We start from the raw sequence: 23,144 nt of genomic DNA, 5'->3' as shown, positions 1-23,144 counted from the left end.
GTTGGATAATTTTTATTCATCCAACGGTTGTAAGATGCAGTGGTTAAAGGACCATATAGTAGTCACGAGATGTTGTTTGGGTGTGGTGGCATTGGGCTTAAGCCTTGAGGCCCATAGTAGTCCTACCGAGTGGGTACTTGATCATCTCGTAAATTAAAGAGGCCTATTAAGTAGACCCAATCATTCAAGTCCGCAAAGCTGAAATGAAATCGGAAAACAATGGCGAAAAGTAATGGGTACGTTCATGCTCGGAACCCAAAAGGTTATGGCATGAGAGGGCTGCTAGGCCGTGACTGTGTAGGCCCAAGCTCATATAGGCACTGCCAAATTATTCAATTTTCCCCTTTTTTATTCCAAACAGCCAAAATCCATTATTGAAGATGCAAGATCGGCCTCAAATGCAATTGCTAACTATGATTTCATTTTCATGAAGTACTATATGGTATAAAAAAAAACTGGGCTATGATTCCAACGTAATAACAGCGACTTTTTGCGCTTTTCCTTTTCAGATCCACACCATATCATCGTGTTCCAGCTTTTACAGTTTTCTTATATCCTCCTCCAAAAGTTTTCTTTCTCTCACTCTCTCTAAAATACCATAAATTTATATATAATTTCTGGGAATCAACTTCTCATTCTTTGGAATAATCAAAGCAATCAAACCACTGTGAGTACAAACCTGAATCATTATTGCGATTATTTTACTGTTGATGATTGTGGGTTTTCTTTCTCCTTCTTTGTATGGCGCACGGGTTTGATGGATTTGTGATCTGTAATTGAACTTTTATCCAGATGAGGGCTATGAATGGGTTTATGCCTTTTGTTTTTGAAGCTTCTAGATTTATTGACTATGAATGGGTGGGTTTTACCCAACTAAAATGGCAGAGAAATTTGACTATGAACATAGAAGTCTTGGAAGCAGAAGTTTGTGATAAAAAAACAACGACATCTATTAGTTTCGTGTTTAAATAGTCTAGGTAAAGAGAAATGCCGACCTGAATTTCGCTTACCATTTCATTATGTTCTTCGTCTCCTTTTTCTTTTTCAACTATAATTTTTTTTTTCCCCAAATGGTTTCTCTTCAATTAAACATGCTGACGGAAGCTCACAATTTTTAATGTGCATTGATTTCAAGAAATCTATTAAAGGATAATCAAAAAGACTGAACATAGACAAAAAACGCCTGCAAAAAAAAGTTGAGAAATACAAAGTAGCAGCACTGTAACTACCTTCTTTTGAAATATTGCAGAATCTAGGAGGATAAAGATTTAGAGACTAGCATATCTCACAAGCATGGGATCTTTCAAGGGTCATGCCGTGCCTGGGACTTTGTTCTTGGTGGTTGGAGTCTGGCACATATGGAGCGCTGTGGTTCGCTATGTATCAAATCCCAAGTCATTCCGGGTTCGTGTTTGGAACCCTGTGCCAGATTTCGATGGGAAGCTCAAGTACTTGGAGCTTTATGTGATAGCTGTTGGTGCCTTTATTGATTTGTGTATTGAGCTTTTGTATGCGCCTCACCTCAAGTATTTTGTTAATGGTGTCCTGAACCCATCTCACATGAATAATTTTGAGCACTCTGGGATGCTTATTATGTTCCTCATACTTGGAGTCATTGGTTTAGTAGCAGAGAAAATGAGGTCAGTTTTTGTTCAATCTCTTTGTGATGCTATACCCTTGGTGTCATGTAATATTGAATAACAATTCGTTTGGTACTTGGTAGCCAATAAATGCAAGAAAGAAAAGAGTAAGAGCTAAACTTTTTGATGGAAGAAATGAAACCCAAGATCTTGCTTTGTCATTACTTGGAATTGATTGTAGCAAGTTACGCATGCCAAATATTGTTTTTGTTTTTTTCCTGCAGAAATGCTCCATAGTTATAAACTTATCAGTCAGATTGTGGATTGGGAATAAGAGAACGGTTCTGTGAAGTTTGAACTGCTGTATTGATTACTACCGCTTTTAGAAGTGTTGAAGACACTTGTATAACTATATCAATCAGCTTACAGTTTATCATAGGGAAGGAAAATGCTAGGAAGTAAATATATTGAGGAAACTGTTAGGGAATGCCTGAACAAGACCTTGCTTACAAACAGTTAAGTAGATAAAGAGAAAGGAGAGGGGGCAGGATGAAACTATGAAAGAGAGAACTATACTTTGTGGCTAAGCATTATGCGGGCCTTGTTTTGTCTTTTAGTCACCCATGTTGTATGTTTCTTTTCTATAGACACTTCTATGTTTTTTATCTGACTTCTGTCAGTGTGATAATATCTTGATTATCTGTGCTATTTGCTTGTTAAATCTACAATGTATTTCATATTTTCATATTTTTCTCTGAGAATACACTGGAAAGAAAGGTAGGAAAGTAAATGAGAAACTTGTGGACTTATAATTTTGGCTAGAAGAAACAAAAACATTCACTTAATTGATTGATTTTTACTCATTTGTTTGGTTTTCCTGACTTCTCTAAAAGAGAGTTTTTTATGCAAAGTTGTAATATGAGAGATTCCTTACACATTCAGTGAGAGACTGATACACACTAGGTGAGAGGCTGAGAGAGGAAGGTGAGAGGGGAAATTTATTCTACTTGGAAGTTTAAGTTTATGTTCTTGTTTGCCGAAAGTTCTGTTTCAGTTTTAAGAAATCTAGGGATTGAGAATTTATGTCCTAGGGTTCTTCATTTTGGGATTAACTTGGGTTAGGGTTTCTGGTTTGCTCAATCCTAAATAAACTCTACATCAGGAAATGGTTGCCATTTTATTACAGGGAAGACTAAATCTTTGCCGGCTTAGAAAACTAGTTCAAGACTGGAAAATTTATTTGCATGATTTGGTGACAGCTTGATGTGAGGTCAGGGTGTTAGCCATATCTCACAGACCTCAAGGGCGTGTGATACCAACTGCAGCAATTTTATATAGATTACATGATAGATACACTTCAAGCTTTTGACATGTGAGCAGTGGTGTATAAGCTTTATATTGACATAATTACTCTACCTTTTTATGTCATGACTGAATCAAAAATTTGGGGGGAAAACAAAGCAATTTTGTCAATTATCCGTCTGGGCTCTATATGTAGAAAACCACCTTGGTCTATGGCTTCTTTTTGCACTCCTCTCTATGAAGGATGGCCAAACAAAGGAAACTAATATTTGCTACATTATGATTGGATATGCTTTGCTTTGCCTTTAATCAGTTTGTGGTATGTAAGTCAAATAGCTAAATTAACGACTCACACTAACTGCTTCAAATAGCTGTTAAGACACTAATAGTGAACTTTTATCCTTTTTTAGTAGTTTTGCTGATATATTTCTCTCCTTTTTTGTTCAATTTGGTACAGCTTTCTCCCCTTGCCAGAAGGAGCCCTTTGTTTGATTGCCTCTACAGCGTTCGGTGCAGAGTATCTCCTGTTTAACTTTCACTCAACAACCCATAAAGGCCTTGAAGGCTACTACCATCTAATCCTTGTTCTCCTAATTGGGCTCTGCGTTCTGTCCTCAATTGCTGGAGCCCTAATCCCTACGAACTTCCCAGTTGATTTATGTAATGGCATTGCTATGGCTCTCCAAGGCCTCTGGTTCTATCAGACAGCCTTCACCCTCTACGGCCCAATGATGCCAGATGGCTGCCGGCTGAAGGAAAGTGAAATATTATGTCGATCAACAGAGAAAGAGGTCAGAGGGGAGCAGCTTGCTAACGTCCAGCTCTTTGGCTTGGTCCTTGGTGTCCTTGTTATAGTTGTTGTATCTTATGCTTTCGCAGCTTCAAGATACGGACGTTCTGATTCAAGAAAATTGCAAACAGTTCAGGGTGGATTAGATTGACGTCCAAAGGGTATGACATCTTGCCTTTCTCCTGATTTTCATTTTTTATAGGATTTCCCTTGTCATGCATGATAAAATTAGATCATTCTGAAATTTTCTTGTACAGAAATTTGATTCAAGCTACAAGCGAAATAACAATTGTTTTTTTAGGTGGGGGAAAAAAGGAATAAACCTATAGTGGCAGATCTCTTATATATGCAGTTGCACTGATCATTCTGAGCTATTCGTGTCTTTTAACTGTTTTTATAATTAAGCTTTGACTGAATTTTGATGAAATCATTTCATATTAAACGTGATCTTTGCTTTGTTTATCCGAAGATAACAATAGTCGTTCGTATATGCAGGTTTCTAATGCATCTGCTGAAGGATATCTATTTTTTGTAGTTGAGACTTGGGAGAGATTTCTGAAGCTGGCTGAGACAGAAGTCATGAAACCAGCAGACAATGAATTATTGTAGGAGAAGTAGCTTGCAATAAAAAAAAAAAAGAGGACATGCAACTCCTGTGCACAAGGTTTTCCACAGTCGCAATTGTTACAGTAGAGAGATCCTTTTCTGCGATGAAAATTGTCAAGAATTGGATTCGGATTTGAAGGACGACCAATAGTTAGATGATGATTTAGTTATTACTTGTGTACATTAGAGTAAAATAATTTTGATGCTATTTCATGAAAGGATTTGAAAATATGAACATGGTTGAGAAAGTTTATAAACCAATTTTCAATTATTATTTATCATTATTTATAAACTTTAGATTTTTATTATTATTTTTCATATAGAATGCATACCTAAGAAATAACAAAAACAAATATTCAGGGTAGGCTAAAGATTTTAAGTTTGACCATCATTAAAATTATGGAGTTGAAGCACAATGATGAAGATCCTACATCGAAAGATGGTGGATTTGGAGTTTAGTTTATAAGGAATGACAAACTTCCCATTGTCAATATGAGTTTTCAATGTAGAATTAGGTCTAAACTTGTGATGTTAGACTTGAGCCTTCATATCGTGTGGTGGGAATTCATCACTCTCACACAATTTTGTTCATTTATGAGTTTAAGTTTGTTAAAAATTACTAAAAATTATTGACGAGTTTCTTAATACCGTTCAGTTAGTGGATTATTGACTTATTTGCAATTTTGCAGTCTCCATCAAATTTATTAGTAAGTTTAATCATTGGAGATCTACAAATTGTTAGCTCGTAACTTAAGTAGAGGACACTCTAATGAACTCCTTCTTACTGTTGACAATAAATGGGCCCAACGCAATCCCAAAAAAAGAAGAAGATGGGCCCAACATAAACCGAATTGAGGCGGCTCGTTTTGGTCCGTGATCATAAATGATAATTAAGCAATGAGACATTTAGTTGACTCCTTAAAAATTGTTCACGTTGCATAAATACCCCCCTAAAATTTAGTTGGCTAGTAGTTCCGAACTGAATCCTTCATGGAATCGGTACCTAACATGAGCAGTAACTTATCGGCGGCGGAGCGCCCCAGGTTGTTCACGGCGTCACAGTGGCAGGAGCTGGAGCGGCAGGCTTCCATCTTCAAGTTCTTGAAGGCTGGAGTCCCCGTCCCTCGTGACCTCCTCACCAGCATCATTTTTCCCAGCTTCCTCTCCCAACAAAATTGTATAACAGTCTTAAAGATTCAATCTCTCTTTCTTTCTTTTCCAAGTATTGTATATTTTCCCCCATTTTTAGGTAATTTACAAATTATAGTATGTGTTTTTTTTTTGTTGCTTATGAATTTTCTGTACTTGTAGGATATTCTGTTGCTTTGGTCTAATGGTTGTAGTGTCTGCTACCCATGGTGTTTGATCCTACATAATGAAGAACAGGCCAGTGACCTGGCTAGCTGTTTAGTGAAATATAATGGTAGATGGGGTTTGATTAAAAATAGCAGCTCTCAATTATGAAGTGCATTGCAGTTCTAAAGGATCCGTAATATGGAACTTGTGGAATGATGCCCTTTCAGTTTGTTTTAGTCGTGCATTTGTTTTGGTTTCATTTTCTGCTGTTGCCTTTGGTGACATTTTATTATGAGGAAAGTAGAATTGAAGAGTTCTGTTTGTTGGAACCTCCAATTGATTCATGGGTCTATTAAAATGTATAAGTGCCACCATTTGAAGAAAGAAATGAATACAATATGACTCTATAGACACGTGCAATGTAGGCCTAACGATGTACTACCATGGAGTAGTTTCACTACTACTTAAAGATAGCAAAAAACCATGCGATAAGACCCAAAAGATGTGGATATGAAGGATATAATTTCTCTAGGGCTTAAAAAGGGGATATTGTCTCGAGATTAATAAAATGCTGCAAAATTCTTTGAGTGTGTGAAATTTATGCTGATCTTGTATATAATTGATGTGAAGACCATATCATGGTTTGGTTGTTTGCAGATTGCTTATCAGAAATGGGGGCAGAATTGTTTTCCTGCCCCCTCTCAAAGTGCTTTAGCATGTCAGTCTTTGAAAGTTGTGTGTATTGGCAAATAATTAGCAATCAAAGATTTCAGCGAGAACCCAATAAAATTTGTCTTCTTGTTGTCTTTCTTTTTGAACATGTTTTATGGAAGTTTAAGTGCTTAGCATGTATAGATTCACGCGTTTATTAGTCACGATGATTTGCTTGCAGTGGGATATTGTTCCTATTATGGGAAGAGGATAGATCCAGAGCCCGGTAGGTGCCGGAGGACAGATGGCAAGAAGTGGAGGTGCTCAAAAGATGCATGTCCGGACTCCAAATATTGTGAGCGGCACATGAATAAAGGCCGCATCCGTTCAAGAAAGCCTGTGGAATTACAAAATACTTCTCAGTCCTTACCAGCTGTGGCATCAAATATTGCTACTGGGAGCAGCAGTGGACCTGGGAGCTTTCAACCCACACTCTTAAGCCATAATTCTCAAGCTCTGTCCTTTGGAAGCAATCTGCCACAGATGGAGATGGAGCCTACACCATATGAAGTTTATGCTAAGGAATGCAGGTATAGCATTTCCACCCGCATATTATTTGAACTACCTGTGGAGCATATGCTGTTTTATTCATGGGTGGGTTCATGCTCTAAATCTGCCCGCTTCTCCACTTCATTTTGGTCTTTTTAGATCTGACATGAAGTATCAACTGAAAAATCTTAGGATAATGACCCACCTTCTTTGTTGGAAATCTTTGGGCAATTTTATTGCTGTAGAAAATCATCCTCTTTTATAACAAAAAAATTGTGTTGATAGATATTGGGGGTGTCTAAAATAATTTGTTGAATGCACAAAAGATGTGCAAACTTTCATTTAGGGCAGATATAAAATTCTTTTTTATTTTCTCTGGATATAAGTAACAGGTTTTCATATTTACGAACTTTGTTGAGTTTGAAAGATAAAGGTTAACCCAAGTAGCATGTGTTTCTTTACCTTCAATCTGTGTGGGTTGCCTGAAGGAGTCATTGTTATTTAGTTTCTTTTTGCTTTCTTTTGGTGTGAAAAATGAAGAGGATTCTAGTTGAAGATGCTAAAAATAGAAGAGGGAGCCAAAGAATGAAAAAAAAAAAGAAAAAAAAAAGAAAAAGAAAAACCAGACATGGATGGATATGATAAAAAGATTGTGGACTGGAAAATGGCTTAGGAGAATCCTATTATTTTGTCCGACTGATTTTTCTTAGAGATTCATGTACCTGTCTCCAAATTGTTTGTGATCATGGATTTGATGATGATTTTCTTTACAAGTTTGAGGGGGTTGAATGGGCGTTTCATGGTAGATTATGCTTTTCTACTTGGATTTCTCACAGAGTTCGATTCATATTCCCTTGAAATCCACATAGTTTGACTCATATTCGCTGTTAGGAATTATTTTATGTGTCGTGAAGTTAAACGTAATGCCCCTTCTAATTGATAGAACGCGAACACCAAATAGGTATCCTCTATTTTACATATTGAAAATGCAGGTTTCTCTATGGACTGAAGCCTGAAGCAGAAATGAACAATGGAGAAGCTCTGGAGGGTCTAGGTCATAGGGGGGCAACAAAAAATACGAAAGAGAGCACGTGGAACTTTGTGACATCTCAAATTCCATCCCACTCCTTAACAGAGCCAATTAGTGATGATTTTCTGCAATATGACTACCCCCAACTGCAGGTGCTCCAAGATATTGAACCACCAACTATGTCCGATGCAATGCCAAAGCAGCAGCACCAGCATTGCACCTTTGGCAGAGATTACAGCTCTGTTTCGTATACGAAGAAAGAAGTTCAGCAATCACTTGAGCCATATCTTGAAGGTTGGCCTAGAAGTTTGGATTTTGGTTCACATGTTGATGAGCAGAAGTCTAACAAGTTGCCTTCAATCACAACAAAGCTATCAATCTCTACTCCAATGGCTGGCTGCAAATATAATATGAGCAGTCATCCTCAAAGGGGTGAGTCATTCCCACCCTCTATAACAGTCTTTCTGGAACCTTCGAATCAATTTGAACTAAAAAGGTTCCAGTTGAGAGTCTTGGGACAAGTAAAAGAACCCTAATCCTCAACATTTGAATGCAGATGCTTGAAAGAAGTGCGTACAGCAACATGCTCGGTTTGAATGTGGCATCCACATCTATGAATCTTCCCTCCCTGTGGGTGAAACCAACTTTTATTTTTATTTTATGTTTCTGCATGTTCAAATTGAAGAGTTAAACTGGAAATGTATGCTTAAGTTTTGTTTCAAGAGCAAAACACTGCTGATCAAGGGAGTTATTAGAATCACTTGCGGGGCTAACTTACAAACTCCCTTGTTGATACCAAAGGGTTTTATCATGTCCTGTAAGTACCTGTTTGGAAAATTTGTTTCTTTAGTTTTTAGAACGAGTAAAGCTAGCAATGCAATATATAGAAAGTTAAGAGAGAGTCATGGTAGGCGTAGGTCTCAAGACCTTTGGCTAGTTAAGTAGGCAAGCTAAAATACCAACATCCATAAGTTTGACTTTGATTAACCTGATCTTGTTTTTCTTGCGCTTCCATTTCTGAGCACCAGGTGCCACCAGCTTCCAGACATGATTTGCCGACCTAAGATGATGAAACAGAGTTTATATGTTAGTTAAATTAGAGGCATATTATTTCTTAGGAATCACTACTGCCTCATATTATTTCTTAGGATGATCCAAGGTTCGAACGCGGTCACCAGGTGACTCATGTAAATTCTGGCTGTCGTCACGCTCACCAAATACCCGGTCCCAACCCTAAACCAAAACATTATTTGACAGCAAACAGATTACATATGTGGAAAAGAAACGAAGGCTCAAACTCTTGGATCTTAGCGAGCCCATAAGAATGGGCCTAAACATAAGTCTTTGATTCATACAAAAGAATATAGACGGTAGTCCACTTTGTCCAAAAGTCATGATTTATGGGCTTGGTAGCCCACTTTCATTTGTGGTATCTTTGTGTGGACTGTGGAGGTGTACTCCGACTAGACGGGGTACATGCAGTGAAAACTGAAGGCAGTTTCTCAACACACCGTCTAATCTGTTTTTGAAATTTAAAAACAATGTGAGTCTCACTGTGTAAAACAGATCAGAGCTGTTTCTAAAGACACCGTCTAATCTGTTTTTGAATTTTAAAAACAATGCGAGTCCCATTGTGTAAAACAGATCGGACGGCTCTACAAAAAACTACAAGGTTGTCTACAATTTTCATGACAGAGACCCTAAACTTATAAAAGGTCCATCATAAACATAAATGCGAGTACATGGAATTCATAAGATCTTGTTTGTAGTTGTGATAAAAAAAAATATTTTTTATGTAATGATATCGAATTTGTTATATCGATGATATTCATCACTGCTAATCTTTGGCATGTAAATATGTAATACACATTAAATATGAAATACACAGGCAATCTTTAACACATGTATTGGGTTTCGCTGATTTCATTGCCTCCTCTTCCATAATTAAAAATGAGATTTTCAAAAAGAACACATATTTATTGTAATTAAATATTCAAAGCAGTAAAATATTTTATACACATAAAGAAAGAATAATTAAATAATGAATTCAATCTGTTAGGGAATTCCTAAATGTGAAAGGGAAGAAGATCGAATTCTAATTGGTCTGGGAGTTTAATGTAGCTGGTAACGGACCCTTCACATAACTCTATATATAGTCCCCTAAAGTGTCACTAAACAACGAAATCTCGAGAACCCTGTTAGTGTTCCTTGTTATTACTCTCGAATTCAGTCATGGCTATTCTCTCTGATTACCAAGAAGACCAACAAAATCAGAATTCTTCTTCTCCATTGTCTTTCAATGCTGTTCTTGATCCTTCAAACCCTCGTGTTTCTCGAGTCTGCCTTCAATTTTGTGTCACGAAACTCTAATATGTTCAAGAGCGACAAAGCCGACAAGGATATAATGTCAATGGTTCAAGACATCAAGCAGAGAATCAGGGCAGAGGAAGAAGCAGCAAAGAAGAAGAAAGAAGAACCAGAGAAGGAGGCCAAGAAGAACCTGCTTTTGCCTAATCAAGACACTGGACATGGAGAATCATTCATGGGCACAATCTCTACAAGAGGTTACAGTCACTATTCCAGTGCCTGAAGGAACAAAGTCCAGGGACATCTCTTGCGTGATCAAGAAGAACTCCATGAAAATTGGATTGAAGGGTCAGGCTCCAATAATTGAGGGAGATTTATTTGAGGCTGTGAAGCCTGATGATTGTTTCTGGCACTTGGAGGATCAGAAGGTGGTGTCTGTGCTCATGACCAAGTTTGAACAGACCACATGGTGGAAGTCCTTGTTCAAGGGTGGTCCTCAGATTGACACCCAAAAGGTAGAGCCTTTGCCCAGCGAGTTATCAGATTTGGACCCAGAAGCTCGCGCTGCGGTTGAGAAGATGATGTTTGATCAAAGACAGAAGCAGTTGGGACTTCCTACAAGTGAAGAGATCAAGAATCAGGATATGCTTAAACAATTCATGTCACAAAACCCAAATATGAACTTCTCTGGGGACAAGATGATGTAGTTCAGTTTGGATGCATAGAACCAGTTAATTAGCTCTAGTTTTTGGGTTTTCGCTGTTTAGTATATGAGTTTCTGTTAAATTTAGGGTTTTTCTTATTTTAACAAAAATATAAAATCTCGACCTTCCAATTATGGTCATTACTTTCCTGACCTTCACCTAGATTTGTAAGGCTTCCTGCTCTAATGCAGAGTTTTGTTCAAATTTTATAGATTCTCAGGCGCAAGTCAACTGGGTTTTGCTTGGTCAGGGAAACAACCAAAGTCCAGTTTCTCTCGGTTTGGAGGAAGTACAATCTCGTTTTGGGGTGCATTCTGGAGTGCCCCCCTGAGCAACGAGATTGAGACTGATCTTACAAGTTGTGCTGGAACTGGAAGAATTCCTCGTTTTAGTTTTCGTTTGCCTTTGGTTTTGTTGCATCCTTACCTTCCTCCAGCCTTTTGTCTCTGATCTTTGTATTCTGTTCTGGAGGGGCAATGCTATCTTGCCCCATATCGTCTACAGTAATCAAAATATAAGCAGTCTGGCAAATGAATCTTTCTCATATGGTGCGTACAAAGGATGCTACAAGGGTGATGGGTTCCCATCTCCACATTGTTTGTAAATTCAATGCTCACGGGGTTTTCTTTCTTTGTTTCTCACAAATTAATCTCAAAATGACGCAATGAACATCCTGGTCAAAGGTTTGACCAAAAGAATTCAAGATGACTTGCTAGATCCGACCAGATGCAGCTAAATTCCTAGTAATCGAACCATTAGTATAAATCATTTAACCAATATATCAATTTTATTGAAGAAGGCTCTCGCAGTGTTCCAAAGTTTGTCAGCTAATTGGACAAAATGAGTTTATGCTTTTTATCAGAATAGAGTTGTTAAGACTGATTAGCAGCACTGCCAGGTTGAAAGATTAATGACTCAGCCCATCACTAATTCACATTAGACCTGCAATCATCCAATGTGAACATTTACAACCATCGAAACTGAGACTCGGGAGCAAATACGAAATAACCAACAGTAGTCATTTTTACTAAAACAATGAAACAGTTCCCTATCAGTGTTTCCTTTTCAGTATCCTTGTGAGAACAAAGAGCAAATGACATACATTATATATTTAAGATAGACAAGTAAAACAAATTCCATGATGCTCACTTCTTTTCCTTTCTAGAAACTAAAATACTACAATAAAGTAGTGATTGAAGTAGACACATTATACTGTTAAGAACAAGGACATTGTTAGAATGCTAGTTATGCTCAGTACTTACAAAAATGTGTAGACTGAATATATGTGAATCCTCCATAAAGCTAATCTTTTGCATCTGCAAGTAGATACATTATACTGTTATAACATCTTTTTTACATGATCAACGGAATTCAAATAAAAAAAGCTGAAGAAACATAATCAAGAGAAAAAAAAAGAAAGAAAGAATGAATTTCAAGCATGTATGTTAAGCAAAAAGTGGGATCTGGGTGTGAATGAAATTGAAATATTCAGTGTTGAACTATGATACAAAGTGAGCTGAGAGCCATGTGACCATGGCCAACACAGCTGACTCCTCCGAGAGAATTGCATCTCACAATAAGATAATCAATCACATATTAAGCACTTTGGACCGCGATCATTTTGTTAATCACAAAATATACAATGTCTTACATTAAAGTACGACACAAGGAATTGCATTAGCCTTTTGTCCTCAACAAAATGGCCAACTTAAGGCCAGAGAAGACAAACAAATAAGAAAAACTCTATCATCAAAAAATCGTTTAGCATTTGCTTCACTAGAATGTAACATTCTATTTAAACCACCTCGGAATGATTACACCTAGAACTCAGATAGCTGCAGCCCTATTGTCGATTGATGTAGCCGACCCAAAATATTTGAAATTCAAGTTATCCTTGCGGGTTCATGCACCCTGTTGATAAACAGGAATTCATTGCCCTCAAGCAGAAGCACATTCTGGTTGTCATTTTGATCCCAAATACATGAAGGAAATGATGGAGCAGTTATAAGGAAATATTACATTAACATAATAATATAAAATGAAAGTCACGTTTGGCTTACCTTTTTGAGGGCAGAAGATGTGGCTGCCAAGCCTCTCAAAGCCTTTTGAGATGGACATGGCATGGATAGGAAGTATGCATCTCATATGGCCAAACAAATTATTTTCCTTAAAGCTAGAAAATCTCCCTCTGGCTTCTCTGTGCAAGCCAGAAATTCGAGGAGCAATATTATTCCAGCCACCCCTTGCAACATTGCTTACTGAAAGAAGATGCTTGGACTGGGAAAACTCCAATGCACCACTTCTCGCTGCCGTTATAGCTGAAAGAAAAGGCCTTTTCATGAGTGATCAAGCAAGGCTGGTAGTTTGCATCTAAGAAGATCTAGCACGAATGATGAAACTCATTTTAAGTTTCAAATAGCCGTAATGCACAGCAGCTATGCGAATGATCTTTAGATGCTTAGCCCCATATGTCATGAGGAGCACAAAAAGACTGTTGAATTTAAATTTGAAGAGAGAAATAAAGTTTTTTACCGTTGTAAGGAACTTCAAAGACAAAATTAGCGGGAAGGCCAATGCCAACTCCAACCAGTGTGAAGCCCACACTAAATCCAACACCACAGCCAGCTCCAACATAGCCGATCACCTCAGGGCCAAATCCAGGACCCCACCCAACACCACAGCCAATGCCTATTCCCATGCCCCAAAAGGCTCCTGAAGTTGGATGCACAGGGTTCCATCTTTCATATCTCCTAAACAACCCTTTTATTATCATGAGGACCTGAGGTCACAAAATCATCAGTACATCAACAAAACTAGAAATTATTTTAAAGGGGCATATTTTATTCAACCTCATAATCTGGTTTTTGTCTACCTAGGGGTTCCAATTCCTAGCATTTCGCCATATCTCGTATGAAGTGATAACTTCACAAAGATATATTAAAAAAAACAACCATATGGAAAGCACTCAGTGGTAGAGTTGCAGGGGGCCACAAGGTTTCATTCCTGAAAATTGTCTCTCCAAATATTACGGAGGATGGTACATCTTGCATGTCTCCGACCTTGCCCACTACAGGAGCCTTGTGTACGAATATTGTTTACTTTTTAACTATATGGAAAGACTTTCCCATTTCAAAAAGTTCGGATCACAAAAAAATAATGAGCACGGTTGGCAAATAACTAGCTTATGCTACAATGCAAACCAAGAAATGAAGTGTTCAAGCACTCTCTTTCACCACTCATGAAATCTTATTCAATCCATCCTTTCATATCCAAATTACTTTTTATTACTCCAATCCAAGTACTTTTCACCCTTCGTTTTCTAGGTCTATGCCAACAAACAGCCTTTTGATCAGTAAATCCTTCTCCAGCCACCACATCCAAAAGAAGTAACAAAAAAAGGGTAACCACTTATAACAAAAACTAATACTTTAATAACTAGCAAAATTATACAGTAGAATAACCGAGTGAAAAAATCTTCTTCTTCACTAACATAACATGATTAAAACATAAGCTTCACTCTTTTCCCTAAAAACGTGGAAAGAGAATAACAGGATCCTAGGAAAAAAAAATCATAAACGCAAAGATTTAATAATTAGCGGAAGCCAATGGAACCAAAAGAACCAGTTCCACCACATATAATAACTTGTCTTTACAAGCTTTCATACAAACAAAACTCAGCTTCAATCTTCAAATCTGTAGATAATACGAACAAAAAAGTAAATAGAATCGAAGAAAACCGATAATCACCTCTTTGTCGTTATCGTCAAAGGTTGCTCCTAGTTCTCAGACAGCTTCGCTTCTTTTTTTCCTGGTTTTGAAAGTGTGCGGTGTGGGTGAGAATGAGACTTCGTCTTTCCTCTCGCTCATCTTTGGTTCCGCAGAGCATAAGCATTATGGGCTAGATATTGGGCCTTCTAAGTGCATGTTCTTTGTTATGTGGGCCGGGCTTAAAGATTCTTTACATTTTTGCAAGGAAGATTACGGCCTAGGAACTCTTAAAAAATATATTTATGGTTAAGATACTCTAGAAATTATATTTATTCTTAAAGACATTTAACTTTGACCTTTCTTTTTAAGGAAACCGTTAAAATGAAGTACCTTAAAAATTGTTGCACATAAGGCAACAAAAAATATGTACATAATTCAAAAAACATTGTACATTTAAATTCTATAACTAGATGTGCATATTTATTTGAAAATTTACATTGTTTGTATTAAAATGCATATTAATTTTTTAAAATGTACATATCTTCATCACATAAGTTTGTAAGTGGTTTAAAACTAATATTTACTTCTTAATGACAAAGTCACTTGAATAATTAAAATTTTAAAATCCTTTAATTATAAATAATTTTTTAAAGATCCCTATTCTTCGGGTGTGTTTGGTGAGACGGTACACAGAGCTGTACCGCTAGCGGTCCCGCCTCACCAAACACCAGATTTTTTAGGGCGGACCGCTCACAAAATGGAGCGGTACCACCCTCCGAGAAAAAACTCCATTTGGGAGTTTTTCTTGGGCGGTTTAAGTGTAGGTGTGGGACCCACGCCAAAAAGGCATGGGTCCCACACTTAAAAGCTGCATATTTATATTTTTTAATTTTTTTGTTTGGGTCCCAGTTTTATATTAAATACAGTATATTTATACTTATATTTACATTATATTTGACACAAGTTAATAATAGAATTTTATAAATTAATAATTATAATTATACTTATAAATTAATAATTATACTTTAAGTTAATAATTATACTTAATTAAATAACAAATTAATAATTATACTTATAAGTTAATAGTTATAATTATAAAATTACTATTTATATATATAAATTAAAATAATTATAATTTTTACCTAATAAATTATACTTATAAATTAATAATAATACAAACAAAATATATTTTATATAAAATCAACATTTAACAGCTTTACTAAACACTTCACAACTTATTTCAGAACTTTAAGCTTAGTTTTTTTTTCACAGCATAACAACTAGCGTTGAAAATCAACACAACTGCTTTGCCAAACACACACTTCCTTCTTCAAAGTTTGAACTATTTGAATGGGAAGTCAACAATTGGGCTGAGCTCCGAATTAGTCTAGACATCCAATAGCTACAACTGAACTACAATAATAAAATTTAATGAGGACTATTTGCACCCCAAGTTAACTAAATACACTCCAAAAAAAACTCAAAAAAATCTCAATCTTTCATCACCCCAAATGACCCTACCAATTCTCCTCCTCTCCTTCTCTGTCTATGGTTCTCAGTCTCTTTCTCCATGTCTCCTTCTCCTTCTCTCCTTTAAAAGTGATGCATTTTGTTGAATATAAAAGGAAAACCTCACCTCTGGTGCCCAAATCTCTTCATATTTGCATGCTATAAGCATTGAACTGATCCCAACTAGCTGAAGCTTCCTCTTGGATACATCCTTCAGAGAAATTAATCGATCCACAAGATTTATGGTCAGATAGAGGGTCTCTGGCATCAGTTCAAATTTGCGGTGAACTTCGATCAACCAGTCCACAAGGATAGATCTCATCTTAGCATTGATTTCTGGTTGAGAATCCATGTAGTCATGTACTCTGCCCTCATCCTGCATCAAATTTTTTATGAGAGAAGCAGAGAGCTAATGGAGATGGGCATGAGAGGCTCGTCAAGTTTTGTAGAGTAGGAGGAGAAGAATCACTCTGTTTAGGTTTACAGAGTGAGAGAAGTAGAGAGCTAATAGGTTTTTAGTTTTTTTTAATTTTTAATTTTTTCCTTTAATCTCAGCCGTTGGTGAGATCCAACGGCTGAAATTATGGGGTGCAGATGGTAAAATTAAAAAAGAATTGAAATTGGGGTATACTCATAAATATTATGTTCTTGACTGTGATTTATTTAGAATATGGTGTACTTAATTAAATATGGGTGTAAATAGTCCTCATCTAAAAATTACACAACTTTTGAGCTCACTGAAATGGCTCAGAGCATGTCCAATGGACACTTAAAACATATTTTTCAAGTGTTCAAAAGTGAACTTTATGGAAAATTTAGAGTGCTAGAGTTCTACAATTGATGAAAATGAACACTTGAAAACACACTTTCTTAATAATGACACTTGTTTTATAGGTTGTTGTGGAAAATGACACTTGAAATATGAAGTATGTATATAGTTGATGAATAATGAATAGAGAGATGATGAAAAAGAAGAGAGAGGTGATAAAAAAGAAGAGAGAAGTGATGAAAATGAAGAAATAGGTGATGAAAAGTAAGAAAGAGATGATAAAAAGTAAGAGAGAGAAAATAGAGAAAATAAGTATGAAGGGTTGGAAAGTATGAAGTGTTGATGAATATTGTATATTATGGGACCCACTCACCCAATTAAATTATACTACATAGGAGAGAGGAGAAGAGAGACAATGATTTTGGAGTGCTTGATATTATTTGCCATTGGAGTTGCTCTCAACTTGGAACTATATAGTATATATTAATTCTTGAAAAAAAACTTCAAACAGCAACAAGAAGTGGTATTATTCCCGCTCTTCAACTTGAAATCGGCGCTAAAAGTACCAAAATACGTGACTAGGGGCTTTTCATTTCATTCCCATCTACCGCCAGAAATCCCAAAGAGAGAGAAATGAAGACGAGAGGGTCTCCCAAATCGACAGTGCCGATGGCGTCTCCTTTTTCTCTGAAGGAGTCTCCGACAGCTGGCGCACTTGACAATCGCTCATTGTTTATGAACGGCATCAGTAGCAACAAGAAACGCACCTCCGATCCGTCTACAATGTCTCCTTCTCGCAAAACCCTAACCTCTGTCTCCGATCTCAAGGATCTTCTGTCTTCGCGCCTTGACGATCTGAGGAGAAATCTTATCGATCGGTCGCACACAGAGATTCTCAAGGACGTGGAAGCCTCCGACTCTCGCCTCCACAAACGCCTGAAGGTACTTTTCTCCTGTAATTACAGATCGAGCATCTACGACTGAGAGTTGATTCTAGATATTGCCTGTCTTTGCAAGATGTGTTTTGTTACAGAACTATATATCCCTTTGATCGCTGTCAAAATAGAGGAAAGGATTATTAGGTTTTGATCGATGACTAGGTTGCTGTGAAAACCTAAGTCGTCTATTAGGTTGTGTGTGTGTCTCTGAGTGATGTGTTTTGTTACAAGTCGACGTTACTTTGTTTGGTTGCTGTGAAAACAGAGAAAGCAATGTGAAAATTGATGTTTGCGTGTAATCTTTGAGGATTCAAAGTCTAGTAGACGATTAAGGTTAAAAAAGAGTTGAATTCCAACTATCCTAAAGCGCTATATGCCTCGATTACGTTCGTTAGGGTTTCTTGTCAACCGGATTATTATAAGAGATTAGTGTTTCAGCACTAAAATATTAGGTGATATTCAATCGTTATTAATTATGTTATTTCATACATGAGTATTTTTCTTTGTGGATAGTTCGCTTTGATAATGTAATGTATTATCTTATCAATCGCTTGAACTAATATTTTCTCTCTCTTTTATTTATTTTTATATCAAATGAAAGCTAAACTATCGGGACTTGAATCTATTGCAATCATAATTGAGACAAATCTATGGTTTACCATGCGAATTTATTGTTGTCAATTGAATCTCGAGGTTACATTTCAATAGTTAAGTGTTAACATCTATTGAACTACATTGTTTACTAAGATGATGAATAACTCAGTATGCACTGATTGTTCTTCGGTTGCTAATTTCCTAGTCAAATCCTTCATGGTGAACCATGTCATGTAGGTTCTATTTCTAAATTGATTCTTTCCAAGCTTTATGTTTACCTTGTTGACAACTTTGATTCTGAATATATAGTACAAAGGCGAATATGTAGTAGGATACTTGTTTAATATCCCAAAACTAATCCGTAGCACATAATTGTTTTAAGAGCTTTAGACAGTTGATGTGTTTTTGTTGGATCATTTCATGGAGGAGTTTTCCTTTTTTTGTTAATTGCATAGTTATTGTTATGAAAACTTAATTGAATATAAATCATTAAAGTATAGATAGTTTTTTATTTGCATGATTAGACAGTCTTTTGGGAGTTTGTTTTCTGCTCTATCATTATAAATGATTTATCAATCTGCTGACTAATATGTCACGATTATCATTGGCCTTTTGTTTGATCTTCTAAATTACATGCGGCCCTCTTGTATTATATTGATTGATTTTTTATTTGATTTGCCTATCTTTAGCTCTCTGCCACCACCATAACAAAGATGACTTTAATCCTTTTCATCCTAATATACTTCTTTCAGATAACTCCTTCAGCTTAGTACTTTCACTAGCACAAGATATCTGGTGTCTTAAAAAAACTAGTTATGATGGCCATCAAGCCAAGATGCTGGCATGATCCCTTCTAGAACTTGAAAGTTTGTTGAAGTGCTGGAAAGATAAAAGAGCTTTGACTAGTTAATCCCTTTAAGCTCTGCTCTTAGAGTCCCTAAAGTACCACATTTTTAATTCAGTCTATTGGTCCTTTGCTTCATGAACTTGTTTTATTTTTTGGTAAGTTGAGTACTCCATCCAGTAGAAACACTTTCACTTTTGGCTCCTGAAACTTTATGCATTCAATTGTTTCTCCCCTGCCACCTTTGAGCCACTGGCATATCCAGAATTGTATCTTGATGGGGGCTAGCCACCTAATTTCAATTTATTTTATTAAAAAAAAGGTATATATAAAGAATAGCTAGAAGAAAATTTTCATGAGCCTTACTTGAATGCAAAATATACGCGTAAAAAGATTTTTAGGGTAATTGATAGTTATATGGTTCCAACTATCATATTAATCCATGACAATACTAATGGAACAAGTATACTTATGTATTGGTTGCAATTGACATATGTGGGTGTTAATCATTCTCATGGCAGCCTATGGGCCGCATGTTCATATATGGGATGGTTCCCAAAATGCCTGTTGTGTGCTGCATATGCAAAGATCTCTCAGAATGATACTTTTGCTAATGCTTACGAACTAATGCTTCCGAATTAAGCATCATGCAAGATGGGAATATCTCTTCACTTGGGCACACCAATGTGCGTCATGCATCCCATGATTCCAAGCTTGTGCAATTGTTAGGCTGAGCATAGGGTGCAAGTTAGTTTGTAGAATGCAACATATTGATTTCTTATATAGTTCATCGCAATAGAGTTAAGAATTATACCTTATATAGATGAAAATGCACACAGCGGGGAAGTAATGTTGTTTTCAACAAAAAGATCTAACAAGGGATATTTTGATTGGTTTTCAATTTCTTTCCTGTACATCTATGTGACTGTTGGTTCTTTTCCTCTGTTATTATATGGGCAATTGGGCAGCACCCCATGGTGCCTCTCTTAATGTCAACCTTTTGCATTCTCAAAAAAGGAATGATAAAAGGGCGGAGTGATTTTGTTGGTAGCTAATTAGTCAGTTTATTGCAAATCAAAAGAGTTGTCCTTTATCTGGCGATTGTGTTGCCTTACTTCCTCTAATTGTATACTAAGAAACTTCATTCATTGTCAAATATTACAGATACAGATAAAAGCATCCCAGCAAGTGATGGATGAAACCGAGAAAGAATATAAGAAGATCAATGAGCGGATCAGTGAAACTCAGGAAGCAATAAAGGTATATCAAACACCATAGAAATATCATATCTATCTAGATGCAGCTTCTGATATCGTTTATGTTTGTTCCAGGTTTCGTATGCAGAGTTCATGTCAGAGGCACAGATCGCTGCATCTCGTGGTACACTTGTATTCTTTTTTTTTTTCTCAGATCTTTGATATTATAATGATTAATGACTCGAATTTAAAGGGCCTGAACTTTAAATTACTTTTTTAAGTCCATTTTTTCTCAGAAAAGAAAGAAGAATAGGAACCAAAAAAAAAAACTCTAAAAAAAGAAAATCACAATAGAACAAAAATGATCCTTGTCTATTTCACCGAGCATCTCTCTGAGGCAGTACCCAGATCGTTACGCCTTTCGTGCGGGTTGGAACTTTGACTTTCGTGGTGTGATGAACTTTGTAAAGCATAATTGCGAGTCCTGTTGATGAATTACACATGATGTCCTATGTCAGAAGTTGGCCGTACCTGTAAGATAACTGAATCTAAACTGCTGCATTCGAAGGGGTTGACAGAGGCATCTTCTTTATTCTATGTAGAATTTTATTTGAAATCATTTGTGCATGTCTATAGTCAATTGCTTCCTGTGCAAGATTGGCTGTGCATATTGGCCCATTCTTGGGTGCTTTTATGATTCATTCCGGTTTTAATGATTCAAATCATGCATTTTTTTCTTTAATTTTGACCTTGTCTGGCACAAATAGTTCAAGTATTATGCGGATATAAGCTTCGACTTTTGTTTGTAACATTGTTTATTCTTAATTCAATTTTTTCAGTGTGCAAAACATCCATCACTGAGCTTTCAAAATCTTTTGAGAGGGAAATTGATGGTCTCAGGAAGCGTTTTGGAACTTCTGCAACTTAGAGATATCTCGATCGAGCTACTAACAAAGAAAAATTCCCTAGTAAGTGCTTTCTCTGCTTGATGCTCTCTTCTGCAACTCTCAAATTATGTTGAATTTGTGATATCAGTTGTTAAAAGTTATTGATTTATATCATCTAGCTCAGGAAAACTAACAGATTTTACTGCAAAAAGAGTATTTGATAGCTGAAAAGGCATCCTTGTTAATTAGTTGAGAAGTGAATAATTTGGTAGCATATGGCTCTAGCCTCTAAGTGACTTGAGAAGTTCTTAGGGCTAGTTGACTGACTCTATCTAGCTCCCTCCTAAGCCAACCAATTTTCCAGAACCCTACCCCCAGTATCGGATAAACAATAGACATGCATTCGTGTACTTATGTACCTACATGTAGAGACATAAACTAATGGAATGGTACAGACAAGCTTTAGGGCTTGATGGAGCATAACGATGTAAAAATACTTAGGCTTGTGTCTTCTGAAGGTTGTTTTCACTGGTGAGTTTTAGCATATGACTGTTTGCATCCTTTGGTTATTTAGTACTTAAATACATTATGCACAATATCTTCTTTTGTAGCTTTAAATTCCCGTAGGTGAACAATTTGTATTTGTTATGACCTTGAACTAAAGGGATTTTGGGTTTGGTTATAAAAAAGTTCATTTGTTTTTTCTAAAGCGATGACATTCTGGATGATGATTAGCTGAAGTGATGAGTAATGGCTATACATCAACCCATAGGGAAGATGATAAAAAAGAAATTATTTTGGGAAAAGACAAAGGGAAATTCAGTGAGTGACATATCTAAATTATATGAAGTTCTCACAACTAGTTGAACCGTTCATTTTTTTGCCATTATTAATTTGTAAATGTGATTCCTATCATGATTTGAGGCTAGTCTGTTGTTGCAATGTCTTCTGATCTAAATTTCCATAACATTGAACTTAAGGGCTCTTGGGTTTGTTTATTAAGAAAATTTCATTTACTTTTTCTGTAGTATATGCTCTGGATAATTGACTGACGTTTTCTATTTTTTTTTTGTAGGAAGCCAGTCATGTATAGTATATTCTACAAATAGTAATTTGCATGCTGTCACTACTTTGCATGTATTACGGCATGCTTGGTTGTCCTGAACGAATGTGCGCTTTTCTTTCATGTTGCCTTATTTTGTACAAAAATGATCAGGTCTTAGCCTCAAACGCTAAGTTCCTCCACCCCATCTGCCTAAGAAAAAAAAAGATAAATGTAGGAAAATCAGAACCCCATCATCATAATTAGAAATGCTCCAATGGATAGACGGATTATAAAACGAGTACATAGACATTTATTTCTTACATTGAAAGGACCTTAGGCCAAGCCGAAAAGTAGTAGTCGGTCGTAGTTGGGTGCATCTTCTGTAGACTAAAATAAACAGGAATAGGCTAAAGTACCAAACAAAATCTATTGGGCTTCAAGGCCTTCTGAGTTTTAACTAATAACTATGAAGTTCTAGTACCATAGGCCTCAATATACAGCGAGAGTAAAGGCCTATTCAAATGGGTCTTGGGCTCAAATTTACTAGGGTAAGTAACCGAACAAAGAAATCATAATCCCAACAATTGAGCCCAATTTTTATATTGGGCCTCACTAAAAAGCCCAATATTTAGCAAGACCAAAAAATCATAGGCCCAAATTAATGGATATAGTGGCCCATACAAGGGCCCAAATAGATCAAGGCCCAATAATAAACCCAGACTTTTCTGGGCCTAAAATAGGGCCCAAAAACATAGGCCCAATATTAGAGCCCAATTACTCAAGCCCAAACAGATCGAAGGCCCAATCTTAAGCCCAATAGTAAAGCCCAATTTTTTGCT

The 23,144-nt window shown here is 36.5% G+C and overlaps 4 protein-coding genes and 1 pseudogene across 9 annotated transcripts; 4 read left to right on the top strand and 1 right to left on the bottom strand.

Annotated features, from left to right (window-relative positions):
- Positions 1-354: 354 nt before the first annotated feature.
- On the top strand, positions 355-4,562 carry LOC119996074 (transmembrane protein 45A-like). Of its 3 annotated transcripts, none has more exons than XM_038842582.1 (4): positions 355-667; positions 1,250-1,640; positions 3,340-3,833; positions 4,208-4,562. In XM_038842582.1, the coding sequence occupies exons 2-3, from the start codon at positions 1,294-1,296 to the stop codon at positions 3,821-3,823; spliced, it is 831 nt and encodes a 276-aa protein (XP_038698510.1). In that variant the 5' UTR covers positions 355-667; positions 1,250-1,293; the 3' UTR covers positions 3,824-3,833; positions 4,208-4,562. The 3 variants fall into 3 exon arrangements, with proteins under 3 accessions (XP_038698510.1, XP_038698508.1, XP_038698509.1); XM_038842580.1 differs by having other exon boundaries at positions 370-667; positions 4,168-4,562; XM_038842581.1 differs by lacking the exon at positions 355-667 and adding an exon at positions 783-977 and having other exon boundaries at positions 4,168-4,562.
- A 659-nt stretch (positions 4,563-5,221) lies between these two features.
- LOC119996510 (growth-regulating factor 4-like) lies at positions 5,222-8,564 on the top strand. Of its 3 annotated transcripts, XM_038843174.1 has the most exons (5): positions 5,222-5,527; positions 6,467-6,815; positions 7,767-7,875; positions 7,957-8,236; positions 8,361-8,564. In XM_038843174.1, exons 1-5 carry the CDS (start codon positions 5,269-5,271, stop codon positions 8,366-8,368), a joined length of 1,005 nt encoding a protein of 334 aa, XP_038699102.1. In that variant the 5' UTR covers positions 5,222-5,268; the 3' UTR covers positions 8,369-8,564. The 3 variants fall into 3 exon arrangements, with proteins under 3 accessions (XP_038699102.1, XP_038699101.1, XP_038699100.1); XM_038843173.1 differs by having other exon boundaries at positions 5,222-5,455; positions 7,767-8,236; XM_038843172.1 differs by having other exon boundaries at positions 7,767-8,236.
- A 1,197-nt stretch (positions 8,565-9,761) lies between these two features.
- Positions 9,762-11,311, top strand: LOC119996261 (annotated as a pseudogene).
- A 272-nt stretch (positions 11,312-11,583) lies between these two features.
- On the bottom strand, positions 11,584-14,694 carry LOC119996260 (cadmium-induced protein AS8). Of its 2 annotated transcripts, XM_038842832.1 has the most exons (5): positions 14,563-14,694; positions 13,348-13,594; positions 12,876-13,133; positions 12,078-12,131; positions 11,584-11,757 (listed from the first exon to the last, which is right to left on the bottom strand). In XM_038842832.1, exons 2-4 carry the CDS (start codon positions 13,586-13,588, stop codon positions 12,118-12,120), a joined length of 513 nt encoding a protein of 170 aa, XP_038698760.1. In that variant the 5' UTR covers positions 13,589-13,594; positions 14,563-14,694; the 3' UTR covers positions 11,584-11,757; positions 12,078-12,117. The 2 variants fall into 2 exon arrangements, with proteins under 2 accessions (XP_038698760.1, XP_038698759.1); XM_038842831.1 differs by lacking the exons at positions 11,584-11,757; positions 12,078-12,131 and adding an exon at positions 12,286-12,770.
- A 2,643-nt stretch (positions 14,695-17,337) lies between these two features.
- On the top strand, positions 17,338-22,625 carry LOC119995879. Its single transcript, XM_038842346.1, has 5 exons — positions 17,338-17,743; positions 20,342-20,437; positions 20,509-20,557; positions 21,213-21,341; positions 22,336-22,625. Exons 1-4 carry the CDS (start codon positions 17,435-17,437, stop codon positions 21,299-21,301), a joined length of 543 nt encoding a protein of 180 aa, XP_038698274.1. The 5' UTR covers positions 17,338-17,434; the 3' UTR covers positions 21,302-21,341; positions 22,336-22,625.
- The last annotated feature ends 519 nt before the right edge of the window (positions 22,626-23,144 follow it).

This window comes from Tripterygium wilfordii, chromosome 4 (genome assembly GCF_013401445.1).
Source record: "Tripterygium wilfordii isolate XIE 37 chromosome 4, ASM1340144v1, whole genome shotgun sequence".
NCBI lineage: Eukaryota > Viridiplantae > Streptophyta > Magnoliopsida > Celastrales > Celastraceae > Tripterygium > Tripterygium wilfordii.
Note: the sequence above shows the minus strand (reverse complement) of the source record. Positions and strands in the feature narration are given on the sequence as shown.